At 46.4% G+C, this 24,412-nt stretch overlaps 5 protein-coding genes and 2 pseudogenes across 5 annotated transcripts; 3 read left to right on the top strand and 4 right to left on the bottom strand.

Annotated features, from left to right (window-relative positions):
- Positions 1-386: 386 nt before the first annotated feature.
- On the bottom strand, positions 387-767 carry LOC119946927 (annotated as a pseudogene).
- Positions 768-1,545: 778 nt separating this feature from the next.
- Positions 1,546-1,938, top strand: LOC119946901 (histone H2A type 1-like). Its single transcript, XM_038768380.1, has one exon. It carries the CDS (start codon positions 1,546-1,548, stop codon positions 1,936-1,938), a length of 393 nt encoding a protein of 130 aa, XP_038624308.1.
- Positions 1,939-4,586: 2,648 nt separating this feature from the next.
- Positions 4,587-4,997, top strand: LOC119946895 (histone H3). The gene has a single exon (XM_038768374.1). The coding sequence runs from the start codon at positions 4,587-4,589 to the stop codon at positions 4,995-4,997; it is 411 nt and encodes a 136-aa protein (XP_038624302.1).
- Positions 4,998-5,880: 883 nt separating this feature from the next.
- On the bottom strand, positions 5,881-6,555 carry LOC119946883 (histone H1.4-like). The gene has a single exon (XM_038768362.1). It carries the CDS (start codon positions 6,553-6,555, stop codon positions 5,881-5,883), a length of 675 nt encoding a protein of 224 aa, XP_038624290.1.
- A 7,517-nt stretch (positions 6,556-14,072) lies between these two features.
- LOC119946912 lies at positions 14,073-14,461 on the bottom strand (annotated as a pseudogene).
- Positions 14,462-15,176: 715 nt separating this feature from the next.
- On the top strand, positions 15,177-15,702 carry LOC119946919 (histone H2B type 2-E). Its single transcript, XM_038768400.1, has one exon. It carries the CDS (start codon positions 15,195-15,197, stop codon positions 15,573-15,575), a length of 381 nt encoding a protein of 126 aa, XP_038624328.1. The 5' UTR covers positions 15,177-15,194; the 3' UTR covers positions 15,576-15,702.
- Positions 15,703-16,528: 826 nt separating this feature from the next.
- Positions 16,529-18,481, bottom strand: LOC119946893 (histone H3-like). The gene is made up of 2 exons (XM_038768371.1): positions 18,151-18,481; positions 16,529-16,867 (listed from the first exon to the last, which is right to left on the bottom strand). The coding sequence occupies exons 1-2, from the start codon at positions 18,479-18,481 to the stop codon at positions 16,539-16,541; spliced, it is 660 nt and encodes a 219-aa protein (XP_038624299.1). The 3' UTR covers positions 16,529-16,538.
- Positions 18,482-24,412: the final 5,931 nt, after the last annotated feature.

Here is a 24,412-nt window from a genome sequence, read left to right as displayed (position 1 = left end):
AAACATGTAGAGTACGGAGAACAAGCAAGAATATGGGGGAAGCAAATTAATAACTGCATCAGGCCCAAGAGCAAAGCACTGAAATAAGAACAAGGGCAGGACCATCTCTCCCCGAAAAAAGTCTGTTATTTCAGGCTATGCAGTATCACGGAGCTTATAATTTAGGGCAGTTCTACAATTTGAAACTCCCTGAAAAGGAATTGGAGTCCATAACTCTATGGCACTCTCCCCAAATTTTAGTCTAGTAGGTTGTACATTCTTTAAGTGTTCAGTGAAGTACAATTCTATCTCGAAAAAGAAATTAAAGTCATTATAGCTCTTTTGAGGAAATATGGGTGGCTCTGGAAAGAGCCTTTGGGTTCAGAATGTGGAAGGCCTCATTTGGTTTACTTGGAGCTGGTGTACTTGGTGACAGACTTGGTGCCCTTGGACACAGCGTGCTTGGCCAGCTCCCTGGGCAGCAGCAGGCACACAGCTGTCTGGATCTCCCGGGATGTGATGGTGGAGCGCTTGTTGTAGTTCCCCAGGCGGAAAGCCTCGATGGCGATGCGCTCGAAGACGTCATTGATGAACGAGTTCATGATGCCCATGGCCTTGGATGAGATGCCCGTGTCGGGGTGGACTTGCTTCAACACCTTGTACATGTAGATGGAGTAGCTCTCCTTGTGGCTCCGCTTGAGCTTCTTGCCATCCTTCTTCTACCCATTGGTCACTGCCTTCTTGGAGCCCTTTTTGGGGGCTGGAGAGGACTTGGCAGGCTCAGGCATGGTTCCTCTGCTCTCACGGTAGCTCAAAGAATGATTATTTCTTTATCAGAAGCTGAACTTACTGCAGCTGCATGCAAATAAGGTTTTTGGTTTTGGGGGGCTGGAGCGGATTTTGCTGGCTCAAGCATTTTACACAATCACTATCGCCAAAAGCAGCATAGCTCAGTGGAAAGAGCACGGGATTTGGAGTCAGAGGTCATGGGTTCAAATCCCGGCTCTGACAATTGTCAACTGTGTGACTTTGGGCAAGTCACTTAACTTCTCTGGCCCTCAGTTACCTCATCCGTAAAGTGGGGATTAAGACTGTGAGCCCCACATGGGACAACCTGATCACCTTGTATCCTCCCCAGCACTTAGAACAGTGCTTTGCACATAATAAGCAATTAACAAATGCTATTATTATTATTATTATTATCATTATCCTACAGAACAATACCAGTCATTTGCTCTCTCCAACCATACTTATAGGAGGGCAATGCAAATACTGTTTTCACTACACTTCCATTTGATAGGTCCTAAATCATGCAAATATGGGGATTCAAATCTCTAGTTCCCATTGGATACTGTTTTCCCTACAGTTCTATTTGATAGGTCCTGAATCATGCAAATATAGGGATTCAAATCCCTAGTTTCCATTGGATATATCTTAAGGACTGGTGGACCAATCAAATGCCTCTCTCGGAAGCCTGGTACAAGGTATAAAAGAGCACAGCAGCGGAGGGGAGCTTATTTTCCTCTACTGTTCCAGTGGTGTTTTTTGCCTTAAACTTGTGTAGTCATGTCCGGCCGCGGTAAGCAAGCAGGAAAGGCCCGCGCTAAAGCCAAGTCCCGCTCGTCCCGAGCCGGTCTGCAGTTCCCGGTGGGCCGCGTGCACCGTCTGCTCCGCAAGGGTAACTACGCCGAGCGGATCGGGGCCGGCGCCCCCGTCTACCTGGCCGCCGTGCTCGAGTACCTGACGGCCGAGATCCTGGAACTGGCGGGCAACGCGGCCCGCGACAACAAGAAGACCCGCATCATCCCCCGCCACTTGCAGCTGGCCATCCGCAACGACGAGGAGCTCAACAAGCTGCTGGGCAAGGTGACTATCGCCCAGGGCGGCGTCCTGCCCAACATCCAGGCCGTGCTGCTGCCCAAGAAGACTGAGAGCCACCACAAAGCCAAGGGCAAATAAGGTCTAAGCAGCATTTCGGGATTTTTCTAATCCCGGTTTGAAACCAAAGGCTCTTTTAAGAGCCACCCACATCCTCAAAAAAGAGCTGTACAGCAGTGTGTGAAATTGGGGGGGGGGGGGTAATATTGTCACAGCTTTTATGTTGCTTAATTAATTGTACTAAGTGTTTAAAATGTAATGAACTTAAGAGGTTAGAATACAGTTGTGTGATACATTCCTTGTCCAAGAAATTTACAGTCTAAATGGGGAAACACTGAAATGAATAGTGGCACAGTATAAGAAAATAATAATGACATTTATTAAGCACTTACTATGTGCAAAGCACTGTTCTAAGTGCTGGGGAGGTTACAAGGTGATCAGGTTGTCCCATGGGGTCTCACAGTCTTAATCCCCCTTTTACAGGTGAGGTAGCAGGCACAGAGAAGTTAAGTGACTTGCCCAAAGTCACACAGCTGACAGTTGGCAGAGCTGGGATTTGAACCCATGATCTCAAAGCCTGGCCTCTTTCCATGGAGCCATGCTGTGTATATGTGTTATGGGTGGCATAGTGTTTAAGAGCAATGGACCCAGACCTGTATGGTAAGTAAAGGAAATGAAGCCTTAGCCATTGAAGGCCTGTCAGAGGAGGTAATAACTATGGTACTCGTCTGCTTACTAAGCACTGTTATAATCGCTGGGGTAAAGGTAATTGGTTTGGATACACTCCCTGGCCCACTGGGGCTGAGTAGAATTAAAGCCCGATTTTATAGGTAACTGAGGCACAGAGAAGTTAACTGTCTTGCTCAAGGTCACACAGCCAACAGGTGGCAAAGTTAGATTTGGAAACAGGATCCCCTGACTCCCAGGTCCTACTCTTTCCACTAGGCCACACTGCTTTTAGGCGATTTTTAGGAAAGTTTTGAAGATAAACAGGTGGTTGGATGGTCAAAAATGAAAGGAGAGGGAGTTCCAGGCCAAAGGGTGGACAAGGGTTACTTAAGAGTCAGTGGTTAGAGAGACAAGATCTAAGTTGGAGGAGTGAAGTGTGCTGGGTGTGTATCAGGAGAACTGCGAAGTACATTCCGAAGGGAAGAGCTGATTTGATGCTTGGAAATCGAGGGTAAGGAGATTCTGTTTTTTGAATAAAAAGTAGACTGGGAAGCAGAACCCCATTCATGTCCATTTTTAGATAATTTGCCCTTCAGAAGTTCTGAGTGCAAAAGAAATTTGGGTGCACTTGCTTTTCAAGTTGTCTAAAGCAGATAAGGTCCCGAACCGGAGAGAGTCGGGGAAAGGGAAAAAGTTGAGTGTTTATGAAAACCTGAAATGAACCAAATTTTTAGTGCCAGGGAAAGAGGCAAATGAGTCACATTAAAGAAGCAGCATTGCTTAGTGGACAGAGCACAGGCCTGGGAGTCGTCAGGTCATGGGTTCTAATCCTGCCTCTGCCACATATCTGCTGTGTGACCTTGGACAAATCACTTCACTTCCCTATGCCTCAGTTACCTCATCTGTAAAACGGGGATTGAGATGGGGACTTTGTCCCACCTGGTTGCTTGTGTAGAAGCATAATGGTCAAGGTCCTGCATTAACCCCTTCTTTCTGAAGTTTCAGCTGCAGGCCTGCCTCTGGTTAACAAGGCAATCCAGTTCACAACAATATTCACTTTGTTTCTGTAGGAGTAGCTGAAAACAAGATGAAGCTACTCCTTTAGTGGGGTTGAGTACGTTTAATCACCTTGAGAACAAGGTAGAAAACCACCCCATAAGCAGAATTGCTGCCCATCCTGATGTATTTATCCCGTATTGTACTTCGATTAAATTAGATGCTGGAAGCTCTGTTTTAATTAGAACCGAGCTGGCCTTGACTACCAGGGGAATCTCTACCCCTCAACTGTCTCTCCCTACTATTCATTCATTCATTCAATCGTATTTATTGAGCACTTACTGTGCGCAGAGCACTGTACTAAGTGCTTGAGAAGTACAAGTTGGCAACATATAGAGACGATCCCTACCCAACAGCAGGCTCACAGTCTAGAAGGTAGAATGGGGAGACAGACAACAAAACAAAACATATTAGCAAAATAAGATAAATAGAATAAATATGTACAAGTAAAATAAATAGAGTAATAAATATGTACAAACATATATACATATGTACAGGTGTGTACATATATACAGTGTACATATATAATAGTCCTGGAAGAAGCTCTAGTATTAATAACCTCATCTCTGACATACCGCTTTTATACGCAATGCAGAGGTCGTGAAGTTTTTCTTCCACATTTGTATTCACCCCAGTACTAGAGTGCTTGGCACATAGTAAATGCTTAACATATACCACAATTATTATTCTCATTACTGTTTCATCCATACTTTCGCCGCTCAATTGTGTATCTCGGGTTTCGAGGAGGAGAATTTACGGAAATATCAATTTATAGCCAAGTGGTGGGAGGGAGGAGAGAGCGATGAAGTGAGGGGACGATTCTCGACCTACTCAAACACTACAATGAAGCCTTAGTTTTGAGGTGGAAACCAATCTGAATAGAGCAAGGAACAGACGGAAGCTCCTTTAACCAATCAAGTCGGACTCTGGTCTATATAAGCAGCCAGCAGTAGCAGCAGCTTTACAGTGTTGGTTTTATTCGCGGTGAAATTTACTGTTCAGTGATGGCTCGCACCAAGCAGACCGCTCGCAAATCAACCGGTGGCAAGGCGCCCCGCAAGCAGCTGGCCACCAAGGCCGCCCGCAAGAGCGCCCCGGCAACGGGAGGTGTGAAGAAGCCTCACCGCTACCGGCCCGGCACCGTGGCGCTGCGGGAGATCCGCCGCTACCAGAAATCCACCGAGCTGCTGATCCGCAAACTGCCCTTCCAGCGACTGGTGCGGGAGATCGCCCAGGACTTCAAGACGGACCTGCGCTTCCAGAGCTCGGCCGTCATGGCCCTGCAAGAGGCGAGCGAGGCCTACCTGGTGGGGCTGTTCGAGGACACCAACCTGTGCGCCATCCACGCCAAGAGGGTCACCATCATGCCCAAGGACATCCAGCTGGCCCGCCGCATCCGCGGAGAGCGAGCTTAATTCAGCTTAAAATTCCGTTTTGATCACACCATCCAAAGGCTCTTTTAAGAGCCACTCACATTCTCTGAAGGGCTGTCGCATTGAGAATGCGTTCACAGCAGGGAATTTTCCGGGTACCCTGGAAATGTTTGAGTGGGTGAGGAGAGGAAGGCATGGCTGCTGTTGGGGATCCGTGCTCTAAGCCCCGCGCTATTTATGGGCGTTCCACTATTAAGCGAAGCCCTTCTGACAGTTTGAAGCAGCGTGGTGTGGTAAAGTGTGGGTTTGGGAGTCAGAAGTCGTCACTTGAGTTAAGTGGGGATTGTGACAGCCCCACATGGTGCTTTGTTTATATCCACCCTAGCGTTTAGTGCAGTGCTAGTACGTAGGCGCTTAATTATTGGCGCTCGACTTCATGTAGCTCCTTGTGGGAAAGGGAACGTGACAGTTGGTGTTGCAGTCTCCAAAGCCCTTCATTAGTATTCTGCATACTGAGCTTCTCTAAGCGTCCAGATCTACCCAGCCAGTACCCTGGGGCCTCCCTCCCAAGCGCTTAGTACAGTGTGCTGCAGTTAAGCGCTCAATACCAGAGAAGCAGTTTGGCTCAGTGGAAAGAGCCCGGGCTTTGGAGTCAGAGGTCAGGGGTTCGAATCCCGGCTCTGCCACATGTCTGCTGTGTGACCTTGGGCAAGTCACTTAACTTCTCTGAGCCTCAGTTACCTCATCTGTAAAATGGGGATTGCCTGGGAGCCCCACGTGGGACAACTTAATCACCTTGTATTAACAAATGCCATCATCATCAATACCAGTGATGAAATGTCGAGTGTTATCAGCTATTCCTGAGATCTGTGGGTGGCTCTGAAAAGAGCCGTTGGGGTTCAAGAGAAAGGCAACGGGATAAGCCTTACTTCTTCTTGGCCGACGCCGCCTTTTTGGGCTTGGTCACTTTGGGTTTCGCAGCCTTGGGCTTGGCCGCTTTCGACTTTGCCGCCTTAGGCTTGGCTGGGCTCTTGGCTGCTTTCTTGGGTTTAACAGTTTTGGCTTTCTTCGGGGTCTTAGCCGGTTTCTTGGCACCGGCCGCCGCGGCTGCAGGCTTCTTGGCCTTCTTGGGCGTCCTTTTCACGCTCTTTTTGGCCCCGGAGGCCGCAGGTTTCTTGGGCTTCTTGGCGGCCCCGGCCGCTTTCTTGGGCTTGGCGGCGGCTACGGGTTTCTTAACCTTGGGTTTGGCCTTGCCATCGGAACCGGCCGCTTTCTTGTTGATCTTGAAAGAGCCCGAGGCGCCGGTGCCTTTTGTCTGCACCAGGGTGCCTTTGGCGACCAGGCTCTTGAGCCCCAGCTTGATGCGGCTGTTGTTCTTCTCCACGTCGTAGCCGGCGGCGGCCAGAGCTTTTTTCAGGGCGGCCAAAGACACCCCATTGCGCTCCTTAGACACCGACAAGGCCTGGGTGATCAGCTCGGACACCGAGGGCCCCGCAGCCTTGCGCTGCGCTCTGCCCGCAGGCTTCTTCGCCTTCTTCTTGGTCGGGGTCTTCTCGGCGGGGGCCGGGACGGCGGGTGCGGCGGGAGCTGTCTCTGACATGCTAGAAAAAGTCACTCCAAAAAAAATAGAGAAAAAACCAAAGTAACAATAAGTTATATGAATGAACCCGCGTGGGCTGTGGGTCATATTTATAGGGCGGTGCTGCGCTGTGATTGGTGCGCTGTCCAACCCGCTTGGCTGACGGCCAGAAACTCTCCCTCAGATTCCCGAGTTGTGTTTGTTCCCGTCCAAAAAAGGTGAAGCATTTCATATTTCCCGATACCATCTCACTCAATTTCCCTCGTAAATGGAGCAGGAGGCTCTAAGGCCTCGATCGGTTTGATTTAGAATAAAAAAAGGAACATCTTCGACTCTAGAACCCTCAAGAATGCCCTCAGTGAACGGCAATATCCAGGCGCCAAGCACAAAACTTTCGTCTTTCTTTCTAAATTTTTAATGAATCTATATAGGTGCGGCTTCCTGATCCTGGGTGGGTGATTCTCTAGGTCTTTGGCCTCTTGCTCGTCCTGAAAAATAGCTTCTGCTCCCGGGACTGTGGGGGTAAACTCGGGTCTCCGTGAGGGAAGTAACACAGGCTCCTCGGTTCCTTTGGTTGTGGAGCTGAACGCACCCGTATTGCTTAAACATGTTGAGTTTCGGGAAAAGGAGGTCACTGGGTGGGGGGAGTCTCCTTGGGCCTGGGTTCCTGAGGAGGCTTCACAGTGTTTGGGAATTATGCGTCTGGATCTTTGGAATAAATTCAGGATTTCTATGACCAGAAAGTCGGGGGCTGGGAGGTTCTGTCTCTCCCTCAGACACAAAATACATACTTATTAGGAGCAAAGTGAGAGGAGGTGATGGGGGTGGGTGGGGGTGGGGGGGCTTAAATATACATTCTGGGGGTTGAGAAAAGGTTTTAGGTGAAATTTTATTGTAAAGCTCAAAATTACTCACTTAAACCAATAACATTACTATCACAAAATCACCAACACCATCACGGTCATCAAATGAATAAATTGACTTCTTTAGCTTACAGGGTGCTGTACTTAATGATAATCATATTAATAATGATAATACCATATGTTAAGCACTTACTATGTACCAGACACTGGGGTTTTAATCCCAGCTCTGCCACTTGTTTGGTGTGTGACCCTGGGCAAGTCCCTTCATTTCTCTGTGTTTCAGTTACCTCATCTGGAAAATGAGGATTGAGACTTTGAGCCCCATATGGGACAGTGATTCTGTCTAACACTATTTGCTTGTATCCACTCCAGTGCTTTGTACAAAGTAAGCGCTCAACAAATACAACTATTATTATTATTATTATTATTATTATTATTATTATTATTATGGCTAAGATGAGAAGATCTGAAAGCCAGTGAGGAAGGAAGAGATGGAAGGAGTTTTTGTAGAGAAATGAAAGGAATGGTAGATGATGGGCTAAAAAGCATTTTTGCCAGGGGCATTTGCAGGATTCTCTACATTTGGATTAAAACACAGATGATTTTAACAATCCACATAATAATGAGAATACTTTGAAATAGTAAAGTCTTAACTTGTCTTCAGAAGTAGCATGGACCAGAGGAAAGAACACAGACATGGGAGCCAGAAGGACATGGGTTCTATTTCCAGTTCCACCACTTGTCTGCTGTGTGGACTTGGGCAAGTCATTTCAATTCTCTGTGCCTCAGTTCTCTTATCTATAAAATGGGACAAAGACTGTGAAACCTATGTGGAACATGGATTGTATCCAACCTGGTTCTCTTTCATTCATTCTTTCAATCGTATTTATTGAGCACTTACTGTGTGCAGAGCACTGTACTAAGCACTAGGGAAGTACAAGTCGGCAACATATAGAGACGGTCCCTACCCAACAACGGGCTCACAGTCTAGAAGGGGGAAACAGACAACAAAACAAAACATGTAAACAGGTGTTAAAACTGTCAGAATAAATAGAATTATAGCTACCTGCACATCATTAACAAAATAGAGTAGTAAATATGTACAAGTAAAATAGGGTAATAAATCTGTACAAATATATACAAGCGCTGTGGGGAGGGGAAGGGGCTAGGGTAGAGGGGTGATGGGGAGGAGAAAAGGAAAAAGGGGGCTCACTCTGGGAAGGCCTCCTAGAGGAGGTGAGTTCTTCATAGGGCTTTGAAGGGAGGAAGAGAGCTAGTTTGTATCTACCCCAGCACTTAGTACAGTGTCTGTAACATTAGCAAGTGCTAGCACTGTGTAATGCCTGGATCACAGGCCTGGGGGTCAGAAGGTCATGGGTTCTAATCCTGACTCCACCACGAGTATGCTGTGTGACCTTGGGCTAGTCAATACCATTCTCTGAGCTTCGGTTACCTCATCTGTGAAATGCGGATTGAGACTGTGAATCCCATGTGGGACAGAATGTGTCCAATCCAATTTGTTTGTGTCCACCCCAGCACTTAGTAAAGTGCCTCGCACTTAGTAAGTGCTTAACAAGTACCATAATGATTAAATACCATTGAAAAGATTAAAAAAATTGCTCATGACGTAGGTCGAATAGTTTTCATTTACTTCATTCCAACATATTAACTGAGCATGTACTGTGTGCAGAGCACTGTTCTAAACTCTTGGGAGAGTACAATACAACATTCCCTGCCCACAACAAGCTTACACTTCTCTGTGCCTCAGTTCCCTCATCTGTATATTGGGGATTGAGACTGTGAGCCCCACATGGGACAGGGACTGTGCCCAACTCAATTTGCTTGTTTCCACCCCAGAGCTTAGTACAGTGCCTGGCACATAGTAAGCACTTAACATATATTGTGATAATATTAATAATTCCAACATGTGGCAGAGCCAGGATTAGAACCCAGGTCCTCCTGGTTCCCAGGCCCATGCTTTATCCATCAAGCCACTCTACTTCCCTTTCAGCTCTTGATAGCAGCATGGTTTAGTGGAAAGAGCATGGGCTTGGGAGTCAGAGGTCATGGATCCTATTCCCGGCTCCACCACTTATCAGCTGTGTGACTTTGGGCAAGTCACTTAACTACTCTGTGCCTCTGTTGCCTCATCTGTAACATCGGGATTAAGACTGTGAGCCCAACATAGGGCAACCTGATTACCTTATATCTACCCCAGCGCTTAGAACAGTGCTCGGCACATAGTGAGCACTTAACAGTAGGCCTTCCCAAATTGAACCCCCTCCTTCCCCCTCCCCATCCCCCCACCTTACCTCCTTCCCCTCCCTACAGCACCTGTATATATGTATATATGTTTGTACATATTTATTACTCTATTTATTTATTTTCCTTGGACATATTTATTCTATTTATTTTATTTTGTTAATATGTTTTGTTTTGTTGTCTGTCTCCCCGTTCTAGACTGTGAGCCCGCTGTTGGGTAGGGACCGTCTCTATATGTTGCGAACTTGTACTTCCCAAGTGCTTAGTACAGTGCTCTGCACACAGTAAGCGCTCAATAAATATGATTGAATGAATGAATTAACAAATACCATAATTATTTATTAATATCTACCACAGTAAGCACTTAATACATGCCATCATTATTATTATTATTAAAGTTCAGATCTGGGAGTCTGAAGAATCTGAGCTCTAATCCCCACTCAGGCACCTACGTGCTGTGTGACCTTGGACAAGTCACTTAACTTCTCTGTGCCTTAATTATGTCATCTGTAAAATGTGGTGTAAGACTGTGAGCCCTAGTGAGTCATGGATTGTGTCCAACTTGATTAACTTGTATCTACCCCACCACTTAGTACAGTGCATGACATTTAGAAAGCACTTAACAAATACCTTTAGAAAAAGAAAAGACTGGGAAGGGACATATAGCTGGAGAAGAGAGGGGGAACTTGACAGTGAAGTAGTCCACTATGACAGTGGGGCAGCTTGCCAGTCAAAAGATCATTCAATCATATTTATTGAGTGCTTACTGTGTGCAGAGCACTGCACTAGGCACTTGAGGGAGTACAATATAACAATAAACAGACACATTCCCTGCCCACAATGGGCTTACAGTGCACTGTGTGCTCTACACACAGTAAGCGCTCAATAAATATGATTGATTGATTGATTAGAGGGGGAAATGGGCATTAATATACAGTGCCTCAGTGCTTTGTACAATGCCTGGCACATGGTGAGCACTTAACAAACAACATCATTATTATATAAGTAAATAAAATACAGATATGTGCAGAAGTGCTATGGCGCTGGGTAGGGGGATGAATAAAGGGAGCAAGTCAAGGTGACAGAAGGGAATGGAAGAAAAAGAAAAGGGGGCTTAGTTAGGGAAGGCCTCTGGGCTTTGAAGCATGGAGCATAATTGGGTCATGCAACTATACCAACTATGTTACAGTGTACTCTCCAAAGTGCTTAATACAGTGCTCTGAGCACAGTAAACACTCAATAAATACCACTGATTGATTGATTATAGCTTGAACTCCCCTTTGAGAGATAACATATAAACAGGGGGTGATAACAGAGAGACAGAGAGTCTAAATCCACAAATAAATTCAGTCTCCCCATAAAGTAGATCTGACTTTATAGGTATCTCAATATCTGGAACTGGAAATGGTAGAGGCTTTATTTGCTGATTTTTTGCATTGATTTCTAGGAGAAGCAGCACGACATAGTGGGTAGAGCACGGGCCGGGAAGTTAGGTCATGAGTTCTAATCCCTTCTCTGCCACTTGTCTGCTGGGTGACCTTGGGCAAGTCAATTCACTTCTTTGGACCTCAGTTTCCTCATCTGTAAAATGGGTATTAAGACTGTGAGCCCCACGTGGGACAGGGACTGTGTCCAACCCGATTTGCTTGTATCCACCTCAGAGCTTAGTATGGTGCCTGGAAAACAGTAAGTGCTAAACAAATGCCATTATCATTATTACTCTCCTATATTGTCATGACTGCTAGTACTTACGTCACAATTTGTTGTGGTACTTATTAATGACCTACTATGTGCTTGTACTTCCCAAGCACTTAGTACAGTGCTCTGCACACAGTAAGTGCTCAATAAATATGATTGATTGATTGATTGATTGATGTGCCAGACACTGTTCTAGGTACAGGGGTAGATAACAAGTTAATCAATTAATCGGGTTAGGCACTGTCCCTGTCCCCCATTGGACTCAGAATCTAAGTAGGAGGATAAACAGGTATTTATTAACCATTTTAAAGATGAGGTAACTGAGGCACACAGAAGTGAAGTGATTTGCCCCAAGTCATACAACTGACATGTGGCAGAGTCAGAATTAGAACCCAGGTCCTCCGATCCCCAGTCCATGCTTTTTACTAGGTCACAGTGCTTCTCAGATGTTTTCTATCCTATTAAACACAAACTCATGTGCAGATCTTTTTTATCTTCCTATCTAGACTATTTTATTACCTTTCTCTTCCCACTAAAATGCAAACACAATTAATAACACTTATTGTTCTCCCTGTAATGTATTTCCTGGTACAAAGTAAGTGCTTAACAAATACCACTCTTGCTACTATTATTATTATTGTTGATATTACTTCCTGTCTGGGCAAGTCACAACTTCTCTATGTCTCAGTTACTTCATCTGTAAAATAGGGATTATAATAATAATGATCGTATTTGTTAAGCAGTTACAAGGTGCCAAGCACTGTTCTAAGCACTGGAGCAGATAAAAGGTTCTCAGGTTGTCCCATGAGGGGCTCACAGTCTTAATCCCCATTTTACAGATGAGGTAAGTGAGGCACAAAGAAGTTAAGTGACTTGACCAAAGTTACACAGCTAAGTAGTAGGATTAGAACCCATGACCTCTGACTCCCAAACCCGTGCTTTTGCCACTAAACCATGCTGCTTCCCGTAGGGACTGTGAGCCCTATGTAGTACAGTGACTATGTCCAACCAATTTTGCTAGTATCCACTCATTCATTCAATCATATTTATTGAGCACTTCCTGTGTGCACAGCACTGTACTAAGCGCTTGGAAAGTACAATTCAGCAACAAATAGAGACAACCCCTACCCAACAAAGGAGTCACAGTCTAGAAGTCCAGTGCTTAATTCAGTGCCTAGCACATAGTAAGCACTTAGATACCACAATTATTATTATTATATTGTACTCTCCCAAGCACTTAGTACAGTGCTCCGCACACAGTAAGTTCTCAAAAAATACAAATGACTTTACTCTTACTAGGCCTTTGCTCTCAAGTAAGCAAGTGTTAACTAAGTGCCAGTATCGAGGCAAATTGTAAAGCAGGCATCAAAAGACCTAGAAAAGTAGCAGGGCCTAAGGGAAAAAGCAGAGGCCTTCATATTGAATGACCTGGATTTTAATCCTAGTTTAACCATTTGTCTGCTGTGTGATCCAGTACTTAGTACAGTGCTTGGCACATATTATTAAGTGCTATTGAGTCGTTTCCGATTAATAGCGACATGGATATAGTTTCTCAGAACTTTCTGTTCTCTGCCATAATCCACAACCTTTCTAATGGTTTTTATGGTCTCTATCCATCTAGCTGCTTGTCTGCCTCTTACACATTTTCCCTGCACTTTTCCTAGCATTAGTGTCTTCTCCAGAGAATTAGTCCTCCTTATTATGTGTCCAAAATACGCTCATCTAAGTCGAGTCATTTGGCCTTCCGAAGACCACTTTGGCTTAATTTCCTCTAAAATTCATTTGTCTTTTGCTTAGTTCATGTTTGCAAAAGCCTTTTCCAACCCCACATTTAAAAAGACTCAATGTTCTTTCTATACTATCTTCGGGTAGTTTTCAGATCCATAATTGTAACTGGAATCACTGTTATTATTATCTTGGGCAACTTAGTTAATGTCATTAAGGCATGGAGAAGTTATATGTAAAACTGAGATTAGACTATGAGCCCCTTGCGATCAATCATTTGCATTTACTATGTGCCATTACCATGTACGTTGCCCTCCCTCCATGCATCCCCCAAACTAGCTCTCTTCCTCCCTTCAAACCCTAAGAGCTCACCTCCTCCAGAAGGCCTGCCCAGACTGAGCCCCCTCCTTTTCCTCTGCTCCTCCCCATCGCCCCCACTCCCTCCCTCTGCCCTACCCCATCCCCTCAGCACTTGTGTATATTTGTACGTATTTAGTTATTTTACTAATGATGTATATTTATCTATAATTCCATTTATCTATTTTGATGGCATTGATACTTGTCTACTTGTTTTGTTTTGTTGTCTATCTCACTCTTCTAGACTATGAGCTCGTTGTTGGGTAGGGACTGTCTCTGTTTCCTGAATTGTATTTCCAAGCACTTAATACAGTGTGTACTCTACACACAGTAAGCACTCACTAAATACGATAGCTAAGAGCTCATGTGGAACTAAGAGCTCCAGAAACTCCCTTATTTGCCACCAACATGAAACCAAAGGCTCTTTTCAGAGCCACCCACATTCTCTGACAAAGTTGCTATTTGTTTTGCTTCATGCTCTTCAAGGAATTGATTGCTTTTTACCTCAGTGGTAGTAGTACTTTGGTTTCTGGATTTTTAGTTTTAGTACTTTTGGACTTTAGGACTTGGACTTTTGGAATTTGGACTTGGACTTTGGGACTTGGTTTTAGTACTTTTGGAGTTTCTGGAGCCTTATTTGCCCTTGACTTTGTGGTGCCTCTCAATCTTCTTGGGCAGCAGTACAGCCTGGATGTTGGGCTGGACGCCACCCTGGGCGATGGTCACCTTGCCCAGCAGCTTGTTGAGCTCCTCCTCATTGCGGATGGCCAGCTGCAGGTGGGGAGGGATGATGTGGGTCTTCTTGTCGCGGGCCGCGTTGCCCGCCAGCTCCAGGATCTCGGCCGTCAGGTACTCGAGCACGGCGGCCAGGTAGAAGGATGCGCCGGCCCCGACCACTCGGTGTAGTTGCCCTTGCAGAGCAGACAGTGCACTCGGCCCACCGGGAACTGCAGCCCGGCCCGAGACGAGAGAGATTTAGCCTTAGTGCGGAATTTACCTTCTAGCTTTCCAAGGCCAGACATTTTGAAGACAAATTGCAGCGAATACAATCAATCAATCATGTTTATTGAGCGCTTACTGTGTGCAGAGCACTGTACTAAGCGCTTGGGAAGTACAAGTTGGCAACATATAGAGACAGTCCCTACCCAACGGTGGGCTCACAGTCTAAAAGGGGAACAGTGCTTTGCACATAGTAAGCGCTTAACAAATGCCATCATTATTATCATTATTATTAAATACAGTCCCTAAGCAATAAACAAGTGTGAGCCCAGTGGGCGTACTAGCAGTACGTGTGAGAAGTAGAGTGGCCCAGTGGAAAGAGCACGGGCTTTGGAATCAGAGGTCATGGGTTCAAATTCCACTCCACCATTGTCAGCTGTGTGACACGTCACTTAACTTCTCTGGGCCTCAGTGACCTCATCTGTAAAATGGGGATTAAGACTGCGAGCCCCCGTGGGACAACCTGATCACCTTGTAGCCTCCCCAGCGCTTAGAACAGTGCTTCGCACATAGTTAGCGCTTAATACATGTGCCGGGAGCCAAATTTAAACCGTTCATTGGTCAGAAAAGCATGGCAAATTACCCAATAGGATGCAGAGTTTAGCATCCGCTCATTTGCATTGAGAGATAAGTATCCTCCAATGAGATATTCGCTTAGTAAAACCCTAATTTGCATAACGATCCTTTAAGTAATAAGGACACGCCGGTTTGCTCTTACTCTCTTGCGATAAGGAGGGTGATCGTTGTGCTATCAAAATGCCTGAACCAGCGAAGTCCGCTCCGGCGCCCAAGAAAGGCTCCAAAAAAGCGGTGACCAAAGCACAGAAGAAAGATGGGAAGAAGCGCAAGCGGAGCCGTAAAGAGAGCTATTCCATCTACGTGTACAAGGTGCTAAAGCAGGTCCACCCCGACACGGGCATCTCGTCCAAGGCCATGGGCATCATGAACTCGTTCGTCAACGACATCTTCGAGCGCATCGCCGGCGAGGCTTCCCGCCTGGCGCACTACAACAAGCGCTCCACCATCACGTCCCGGGAGATCCAGACGGCCGTGCGCCTGCTGCTGCCCGGGGAGCTGGCCAAGCACGCCGTGTCCGAGGGCACCAAGGCCGTCACCAAGTACACCAGCTCCAAGTAAACCGACTGTGAGGCTTCTCACACCCTGAAACAAAAGGCTCTTTTCAGAGCCACCCACAGATTTCATAAAATGAGCTATAGTCATTTGCTTGGTCCAGGTTTAAAATGCTGCTTGCGTTTCCTTGGCCACTCGGGTCTTTCTCTTAAATATAAAGTAAATCTTGGCATTTGCTTTAGGGTGTCTTTCCGAGCTGGTCCTATTACCGAGGTAGAATTTCAGCCTTGCATGTTGAGAGTCTCCGCTCGTTAACTTAAGCATCGTAGCCTAGTGGAGAGAGCCAGGGATTGTGATTTTTGGAAAAGTAAACGCTGTGCTTCAGGTTTGTGCTCCCTTACAAAATGGGGATGATTGTGCGCTCCTATTGGGACTTATAAGTGACACTTATACATGGCATAATGGATAGAGCACAGGCCTTGGAGTCAGGTCATGGGTTCTAATCCCACCTCCGCCACTTGTCTGCTGTGTGATCCTGGGCAAGTTACTTCACTTATCTGGACCCTCATGATTGAGACTGAGTCCCATGTGGGACAGGGATTGTGTCCAACCTGATTTCCCTGTATTCACCCCAGCGCTTAGTGTAGTGCCTAGCACCTAAGCGCGTAATACAACAATGATTGTGTGGGCATGGACAGTATCACACTTGCTACTGTGGCTCATCCCAACTCCCACTACAACCAAGCTGGCACTGAAGTATTTATTGCCCTGGCTCCTACCGGTGGTGACTCAATTCAGAGGGCCCTTCCCTCATCCTATTATCCCACTTGCTTATATAGTTCCATAGCACATTACTCGGTTTCTTCACTTACCTATAGCTCGCTTGGCGTTTCCTTACCAAAATAAAAACCGCACTCGTTGCATTTAAAAATCGTCCATATCAAAAAATGTGCCAATTAAGCTCTTTGTGTGACACAGTGGGTGGCCCTGAAAAGGGCCTTTGAGTTTTTTTTAAAAAGGCTAAAGTCTTTAACCGCCAAAGCCGTAAAGAGTACGGCCCTGCCGTTTGAGAGCGTACACGACATCCATGGCGGTAACTGTCTTCCTCTTGGCGTGTTCCGTGTAGGTGACGGCGTCCCGAATTACGTTCTCCAGGAAAACCTTAAGCACCCCGCGAGTTTCCTCGTAGATTAGTCCAGAGATCCGCTTAACCCCGCCACGACGGGCAAGACGACGAATAGCGGGCTTAGTGATGCCCTGGATGTTATCACGCAGAACCTTCCTGTGCCTCTTAGCACCACCCTTGCCAAGGCCTTTACCCCCTTTGCCACGACCAGACATTTCCACAAAAATGAGATCTACAGGCTATAAAAATACCTTCCCCCCAACTCACAATCTTATATGAAGGAGAGTCGGACCTCTTTGAGAACTGAAAGGTCGCGGGCGGGAAACTGGTTTCCCCGCCTCCTTTCTTTGTTGGCGAGAAGCAGGAAGAGACGGAGAAAGAAAATGGAGAATTTTGCGGGTGCGGGGGAAATGTTCCATGCCGTTTCTTAAGAAAAAGTGCCCTTTTGGTGTTCCTGCTCCCCGTTCGGACCGAGCTGATTCTCACCCGGTCGGCAGTTGTGATTAGTAAAACCCCTGGTGGAAAGAGCCTGAGAGAAGACCTGAGTTCTAATTCCAGATCCGCCACGTGTCTGCTGTGACCTTGGGCAAGTAGCTTCACTTCTGTGCCTCAATTCCCTCATCTAAAAAGGGGGATAAAGACTGTGAGTTGGGGTATGGCCAGTCTAATTAGGTGGTATCTACTCCGGCGCTTAAAATAGTGCCTAGCATATAAAAAGCAAGCGCTTAATATCATTAAAAAATCGTTCCATTTTCACATGGATTTGGAGATTTCAGGACATCATTTAAAAACAGAGCCCTTGTTAAGTTGAAAAGGCCAAGTGAGGGTGCAAAACCCTGAGTAATAGTAATTTAGCCGGACAATTACTGCCTAAGCCTTTCTCTAAGTTTAATTTGCTACCGTTATTGTGCCAACCCAGTTATTAACTATTCCAAACGGCGCATCTATGACCTAAGCACATGACAGTAGGGTTCTTAGATTCAGGGGATATGACGCAAAAAACCCTAGCATTTAAAACCAAAACCCAACGCTCACTTTGGTACAGAATGTCAGACCTCACTGAGGAAAGGGGGAAAACTTCTTAGCAGGGTGACTTGAGGCCGAGGCCTAGCGACGGGAGGGGTGCTTAGAGAGCAGAAATCTTTAATCGTGCCCCTCAATATGTCCTTTACATTTTGGTAAGGCAACCGAGGTCCTGTATCGCACTAAGCCCCAGAATACGAACGATAGCACTGCTGACCTAATTGGTTTGCATTAGAAGTACTTATGATGGCATTATAATATACTATAGTACTTTTAATATATATTCTAAGCTAAGGATAAATTTTGGACACCTCTGTAAGCCACTGTTACAACTCCTCAGTGAAGTTATGGGCGGCTCTGAAAAGAGCCTTTGTGTTTTGTGGATTCGTTTCCCTTGTAGTGGAATGAGCATTTAAGCCCTCTCGCCACGGATGCGGCGGGCCAGCTGGATGTCCTTGGGCATGATGGTGACCCTCTTGGCGTGGATGGCGCACAGGTTGGTGTCCTCGAACAGCCCCACCAGGTAGGCCTCGCTCGCCTCTTGCAGGGCCATGACGGCCGAGCTCTGGAAGCGCAGGTCCGTCTTGAAGTCCTGAGCGATCTCCCGCACCAGCCGCTGGAAGGGCAGTTTGCGGATCAGCAGCTCAGTGGACTTCTGGTAGCGCCGGATCTCCCGCAGCGCCACGGTGCCGGGCCGGTAGCGGTGAGGCTTCTTCACGCCGCCGGTGGCCGGGGCGCTTTTGCGGGCGGCCTTGGTGGCCAACTGCTTACGGGGCGCCTTGCCTCCAGTGGACTTACGGGCGGTTTGCTTAGTGCGAGCCATAGTACTGTATAACAGGAAAAGTAACTCCTACTCACACGGAACCGAAAACTGGAAATCTAGCCCTGCCGCTTGCTTATATAGAGCATAATCCGTTTTGATTGGATGTCGCAGCATCCGCAAATCCCCAAACGCTGATCTGATTGGTCCCTTCAATACCCGACTCAAAACGTCACTGCTGCATTTTGATTGGACAATTTACGACCCTTTACTGCCCCGCCTCCCTCCTGCTTCGGTTTTCCTCTTTAGCATCGTGTTGATGCTAAACCCAAGTCCACTTCAGCTTCCCGTTCAGATTTTCCTTTGCCTAAATCCTATTTTGTCTCGGCCCACCCTAACGCTGTTCCTTAAATGCTACTCTTCTAGATTTTGATTGGACAATTAGAGACCCTTTACTGACCCGCCTCCCTCCTGCTTCGGTTTTCCTCTTTAGCATCGTGTTGATGCTAAACCCAAGTCCACTTCAGCTTCCCGTTCAGATTTTCCTTTGCCTAAATCCTATTTTTTCTCGGCCCACCCTAACGCTGTTCCTTAAATGGTGCTCTTCTAGATTTTAATTGGACAATTAGAGACCCTTTTACTGCCCGCTTCTCTCCTGCTTCGTTTTTCCTCTTTAGCATCGTGTTGATGCTAAACCCACGTCCACTTCAGCTTCCCGTTCAGATTTTCCTTTGACTAAATCCTATTTTTTCTCGGCCCACCCTAACGCTGTTCCTTAAATGGTACTCTTCTAGATTCCTGTCAGTCAGTCAATCGTATTGATTGAGCGCTTACTGCGTACAGAGCACTGTACTAAGCGCTTGAGGGAGTACAATATGCCAATATAACTGTCACATTCCCTGCCCATAAGGAGCTTACAGTATACGGGGTGAGACAGATATTAATAGAAATAAATAAATCACTTATATATATGTTAAGTGCTGTGGTATTGGGGGGGGGGATGAATAAAATAAGCAGGTCAGGGCAGAAAGGGAGAGAAAGAAAAGGAAAACAGGACTTAATTAGGGAAGGCCTCTTGAAGGAGATGTGTCTTTAATAAGGCTTTGAAGAGGGGAGAATCATTGTAGGATAGGAGGGGGAAAGATGATCCAGTGCTTTAAAGCCAGTGGCAAAGAGTTTCTGTTCAATTCGGAGGTAGATGGGCAACCACTGGAGGTTCTTGAGGAGTGGGGCAAAATAAACTGATCGTTTTTGTAGAACAGTGATCCGGGTAGCAGAGTGAAGTATGGACTGGAGTAGGGAGAGATGGGAGGCATGGAGGTAAACAAGGAAGCTGATATAGTAATAAAAGTGGGATAGAATAAGTGCTTGGATCTACTTTGTTACCTTTCTCTGGTTCTAATTACCTGTATTTAAAAATAATGGTATTTTGTTAAGCACTTACTATGTGCCTATCAGTGCTCTAAGTGCTGTGGTACATACAGAGTATCTTGTCAAAAAAGGAAACGGTGGGGGTAAACTCCTGGTGTATGGAGGGGGACAGTTTGCTGCTTACACTGGTAAATTTGTCTGTTAGTATTGACTAAGAAATTAGTCAATTAAAGAAGCAGTTTGCCTAGTGCTTCAACTATCATCTCTACGCTGATGACACCCAGATCTACATCTCTGCCCCTACTCTCTCCCCCTCTCTCCAGGCTCGCATCTCCTCCTGCCTTCAGGACATCTCCATCTGGATGTCTGCCCGCCACCTAAAGCTCAACATGTCGAAGACTGAACTCCTTGTCTTCCCTCCCAAACATTGTCCTCTCCCTGACTTTCTCATCTCTGTTGACGGCACTACCATCCTTCCTGTCTCACAAGCCCGCAACCTTGGTGTCATCCTCGACTCCGCTCTCTCATTCACCCCTCACATCCAAGCCGTCACCAAAACCTGCCGGTCTCAGCTCCGCAACATTGCCAAGATCCGCCCTTTCCTCTCCATCCAAACTGCTACCCTGCTCATTCAAGCTCCCATCCTATCCCGTCTGGACTACTGCACCAGCCTTCTCTCTGATCTCCCATCCTCGTGTCTCTCTCCACTTCAATCCATACTTCATGCTGCTGCCCGGATTATCTTTGTCCAGAAACGCTCTGGGCATATTACTCCCCTCCTCAAAAACCTCTAATGGCTACCAATCAATCTGCGCATCAGGCAGAAACTCCTCACCCTGGGCTTCAAGGCTGTCCATCACCTCGCCCCCTCCTACCTCACCTCCCTTCTCTCCTTCTACTGCCCAGCCCGCACCCTCAACTCCTCCGCCGCTAATCTCCTCACTGTACCTCGTTCTCGCCTGTCCCGCCATCGACCCCCGGCCCACGTCATCCCCCGGGCCTGGAATGCCCTCCCTCTGCCCATCCATCAAGGTAGCTCTCTTCCTCCCTTCAAGGCCCTGCTGAGAGCTCACTTCCTCCAGGAGGCCTTCCCAGACTGAGCCCCTTCCTTCCTCTCCCCCTCGTCCCCCTCTCCATCCCCCCCATCTTACCTCCTTCCCTTCCCCACAGCACCTGTATATATGTATATATGGTTGTACATATTTATTACTCTATTTATTTATTTATTTATTTTACTTGTACATATCTATCCTATTTATTTTATTTTATTAGTATGTTTGGTTTTGTTCTCTGTCTCCCCCTTTTAGACTGTGAGCCCACTGTTGGGTAGGGACTGTCTCTATATGTTGCCAATTTGTACTTCCCAAGCGCTTAGTACAGTGCTCTGCACATAGTAAGCACTCAATAAATACGATTGATGATGATGATGATGATGATAGTGCCTAGAGCCCAGTCCTGGGAGTCAGAGGACCTGGATTCTAATCCTGACTCTGCCACTTGTCTGCTGTGTGATCTTGAGTAAATCACTTCATTTCTCTGTGCCTTGGTTACTCCATCTTTAAAATGAGGATTAAGATGGTGAGCCCCACGTGTCCAACCTGTTTTCTTGTGTTTGATGTGGGTATATCTATAATTCTATTTATTTATATTGATGCCTGTTTACTTGTTTTGATGTCTCTCTCCCCCACTTTAGACTGTAAACTGGGTGTGGGCAGAGATTTTCTCTCAATTGCTGAACTGTAATTTCCAAGGGTTTAGTGCAGTGCTGTGCAAACAGTATGCACTCAATCAGTATGATTGAAGGAATGAATGAACAACCTCATTAGCTTGTATTGGTCAACCCCAGCACTTAGTACAGTGACTGGCACTTGGTAATCATTTAATCAATCAATCAATCAATCGTATTTATTGAGCGCTTACTATGTGCAGAGCACTGTACTAAGCGCTTGGGAAGTACAAATTGGCATCACATAGAGACAGTCCCTACCCAACAGTGGGCTCACAGTCTAAAAGGGGGAGACAGAGAACAGAACCAAACATACCAACAAAATAAAATAAGTAGGATAGAAATGTACAAGTAAAATAAATAAATAAATAAATAAATAGAGTAATAAATATGTACAACCATATATACATATATACAGGTGCTGTGGGGAAGGGAAGGAGGTAAGACGGGGGGATGGAGAGGGGGACGAGGGGAGAGGAAAGAAGGGGCTCAGTCTGGGAAGGCCTCCTGGAGGAGGTGAGCTCTCAGCAGGGCCTTGAAGGGAGGAAGAGAGCTAGCTTGGCGGATGGGCAGAGGGAGGGCATTCCAGGCCCGGGGGATGACGTGGGCCGGGGGTCGATGGCGGGACAGGCGAGAGCGAGGTACAGTGAGGAGATTAGTGGTGGAGGAGCGGAGGGTGCGGGCTGGGCAGTAGAAGGAGAGAAGGGAGGTGAGGTAGGAGGGGGCGAGGTGATGGAGAGCCTTGAAGCCCAGGGTGAGGAGTTTCTGCTTGATGCGCAGATTGATCGGTAGCCATTGGAGGTTTTTGAGGAGGGGAGTAATATGTCCAGAGCGTTTCTGGACAAAGATAATCCGGGCAGCAGCATGAAGTATGGATTGAATTGAATATGGATTTAACAAATACCATTAAAAAAAGAATCCTATTCGAGGATACTTTCTGAACTTCCTTATCCACAAGGAAAGGGAAACCTTTAATTCTGGGGGAGTTAATGATACCAAAGTAAAATCTTGTTCTTAGAACCACACTTTTCTACTGTGAGTGCATTAAAGAGCAAGTGATATTACCAGTAATAATAATAATGATAGTATTTGTTGATCGCTTACAGAAAAGCAGCGTGGCTCAGTGGAAAAGAGCCCAGGCTTGGGAATCAGAGGTCATGGGTTCAAATCCCAGCTCTGCCAATTGTCAGCTGTGTGACTTTGGGCAAGTCACTTCACTTCTCTGGGCCTCAGTTCCCTCATCAGTAAAATGGGGATTAAAAACTGTGAGGCCCCCCGTGGGACAGCCTGATGACATTGTAACCTCCCCAGTGCTTAGAACAGTACTTTGCACATAGTAAGCGCTTAAGAAATACCATCATTATTATTATTATTGTACTTCCCAAGCGCTTAGTCCAGTGCTCTGCACACAGTAAGCGCTCAATAAATACGATTGAATGAGCATTTAGTATTCTATTTATTTTATTTTGTTAATATGTTTTGTTTTGTTGTCTGTCTCCCCCTTCTAGACTGTGAGCCCGCCGTTGGGTAGGGACCGTCTCTCTATGTTGCCGACTTGTACTTCCCAAGCGCTTAGTCCAGTGCTCTGTACACAGTAAGCACTCAATAAATACGATTGAATGAATGAATAAGGAGTACCATAATAATAATTATTATTTTATAATGGTTCCTTTTGACTTATTCCTCACCCCCTCTCCTTGGGGGAGTGCCCGCACACACCACAGGCTGCACCAATGACAAGTAATCGTCAACCGGAAATAGCTTTGCCCCTAACAAAGATGGCCGCCTGCACGTCATCTGCCCTGATTGTCAGACCGGAAGTGGGGCAGGGGAGGGAGAGGCGGGGCTGGGAGGGGCGTGGCTTCCTCTTCATGCGCCCTCTGTTGCCATCAGCCAATCCAAGCGGGTCTGGCGGGGCACGTGACCAGGAGGGGGCGGGGTCTCGTTAGAATTTTGGCGCCTTTCGTAGTGGGGGTCGCAGCGCCTGGGTAAGTGTGGGCCTTTTCTATGGACGGGGCTTGCAGGAGGGAACGGGATCTAGCTAGCTTTATTCATAATAATAATAACGATAATAACAACAATAATAATAAGCGTGGTGTTTGTTAAACTCTTACTATGTGCCAGGCACTATTTTAAGCTCTTCGGTAGATGCTAGCAGATAATAGTAATAATAATAACAATAATAATAATGGCATTTGTTAAGCGCTTACTATGTGCAAAGCACTGTTCTAAGCGCTGGGGAGATTCCAAGGTGATCAGATTGTCCCATGTGGGGCTCACAGTCTTAATCCCCATTTTCCAGATGAGGGAACTGAGGCTCAGAGAAGTTAAGTGACTTGCCCAAGGTCACACAGCAGACATGTGCAGCATGGCTCAGTGGAAAGAGCCTGGGCTTTGGAGTCAGGGGTCATGGGTTCGAATCCCAGCTCTGCCAATTGTCAGCTGTGTGGCTTTGGGCAAGTCACTTAACTTCGCTGTGCCTCAGTTCCCTCATCTGTAAAATGGGGATTAAGACTGTGAGCCCCCCGTGGGACAACCTGATCTCCTTGGAACCTTCCCAGTGCTTAGAACAGTGCTTTGCACATAGTAAGCGCTTAACAAATGCCATCATTATTATTATGTGGCGGAGTCAGGATTCGAACCCATGACCTCTGACTCCAAAGCCCGTGCTCTTTCCACTGAGCCACGCTGCTTCTCTAGTAATAATAGTAATTATCATTATGCTTCAATAGTAATAATGGTACTTGTTAAATCCTTGTTGGTATTTACTGTGTGCCAAGCCCTGTTCTATATCAAGTTGGACACAGTCCCTGTCCCACACGGGGCTCAGGGTCTCAATCCCCATTTTACAGATAAAGTAACTGAGGCCCAGAGAAGTGAAGTGACTTGTCCAAGGT

This window comes from Tachyglossus aculeatus, chromosome Y4 (genome assembly GCF_015852505.1).
Source record: "Tachyglossus aculeatus isolate mTacAcu1 chromosome Y4, mTacAcu1.pri, whole genome shotgun sequence".
NCBI classification, from domain to species: Eukaryota; Metazoa; Chordata; class Mammalia; order Monotremata; family Tachyglossidae; genus Tachyglossus; species Tachyglossus aculeatus.
This window is presented reverse-complemented; position numbering and strand designations above follow the sequence as displayed.

Excerpts from the sequence above, each read along its gene's own strand:
- LOC119946901 (XM_038768380.1), top strand. The coding sequence starts at position 1,546 with ATGTCCGGCCGCGGTAAGCAAGCAGGAAAGGCCCGCGCTAAAGCCAAG.
- LOC119946895 (XM_038768374.1), top strand. The coding sequence starts at position 4,587 with ATGGCTCGCACCAAGCAGACCGCTCGCAAATCAACCGGTGGCAAGGCG.
- LOC119946919 (XM_038768400.1), top strand. The coding sequence starts at position 15,195 with ATGCCTGAACCAGCGAAGTCCGCTCCGGCGCCCAAGAAAGGCTCCAAA.
- LOC119946883 (XM_038768362.1), bottom strand. The coding sequence starts at position 6,555 with ATGTCAGAGACAGCTCCCGCCGCACCCGCCGTCCCGGCCCCCGCCGAG.
- LOC119946893 (XM_038768371.1), bottom strand. The coding sequence starts at position 18,481 with ATGGCTCGCACTAAGCAAACCGCCCGTAAGTCCACTGGAGGCAAGGCG. Across the intron at positions 16,868-18,150 it reads GTTCGAGGACACCAACCTGT|ATCTCATTTTTGTGGAAATG; the intron begins GCGCCATCCACG and ends TATAGCCTGTAG.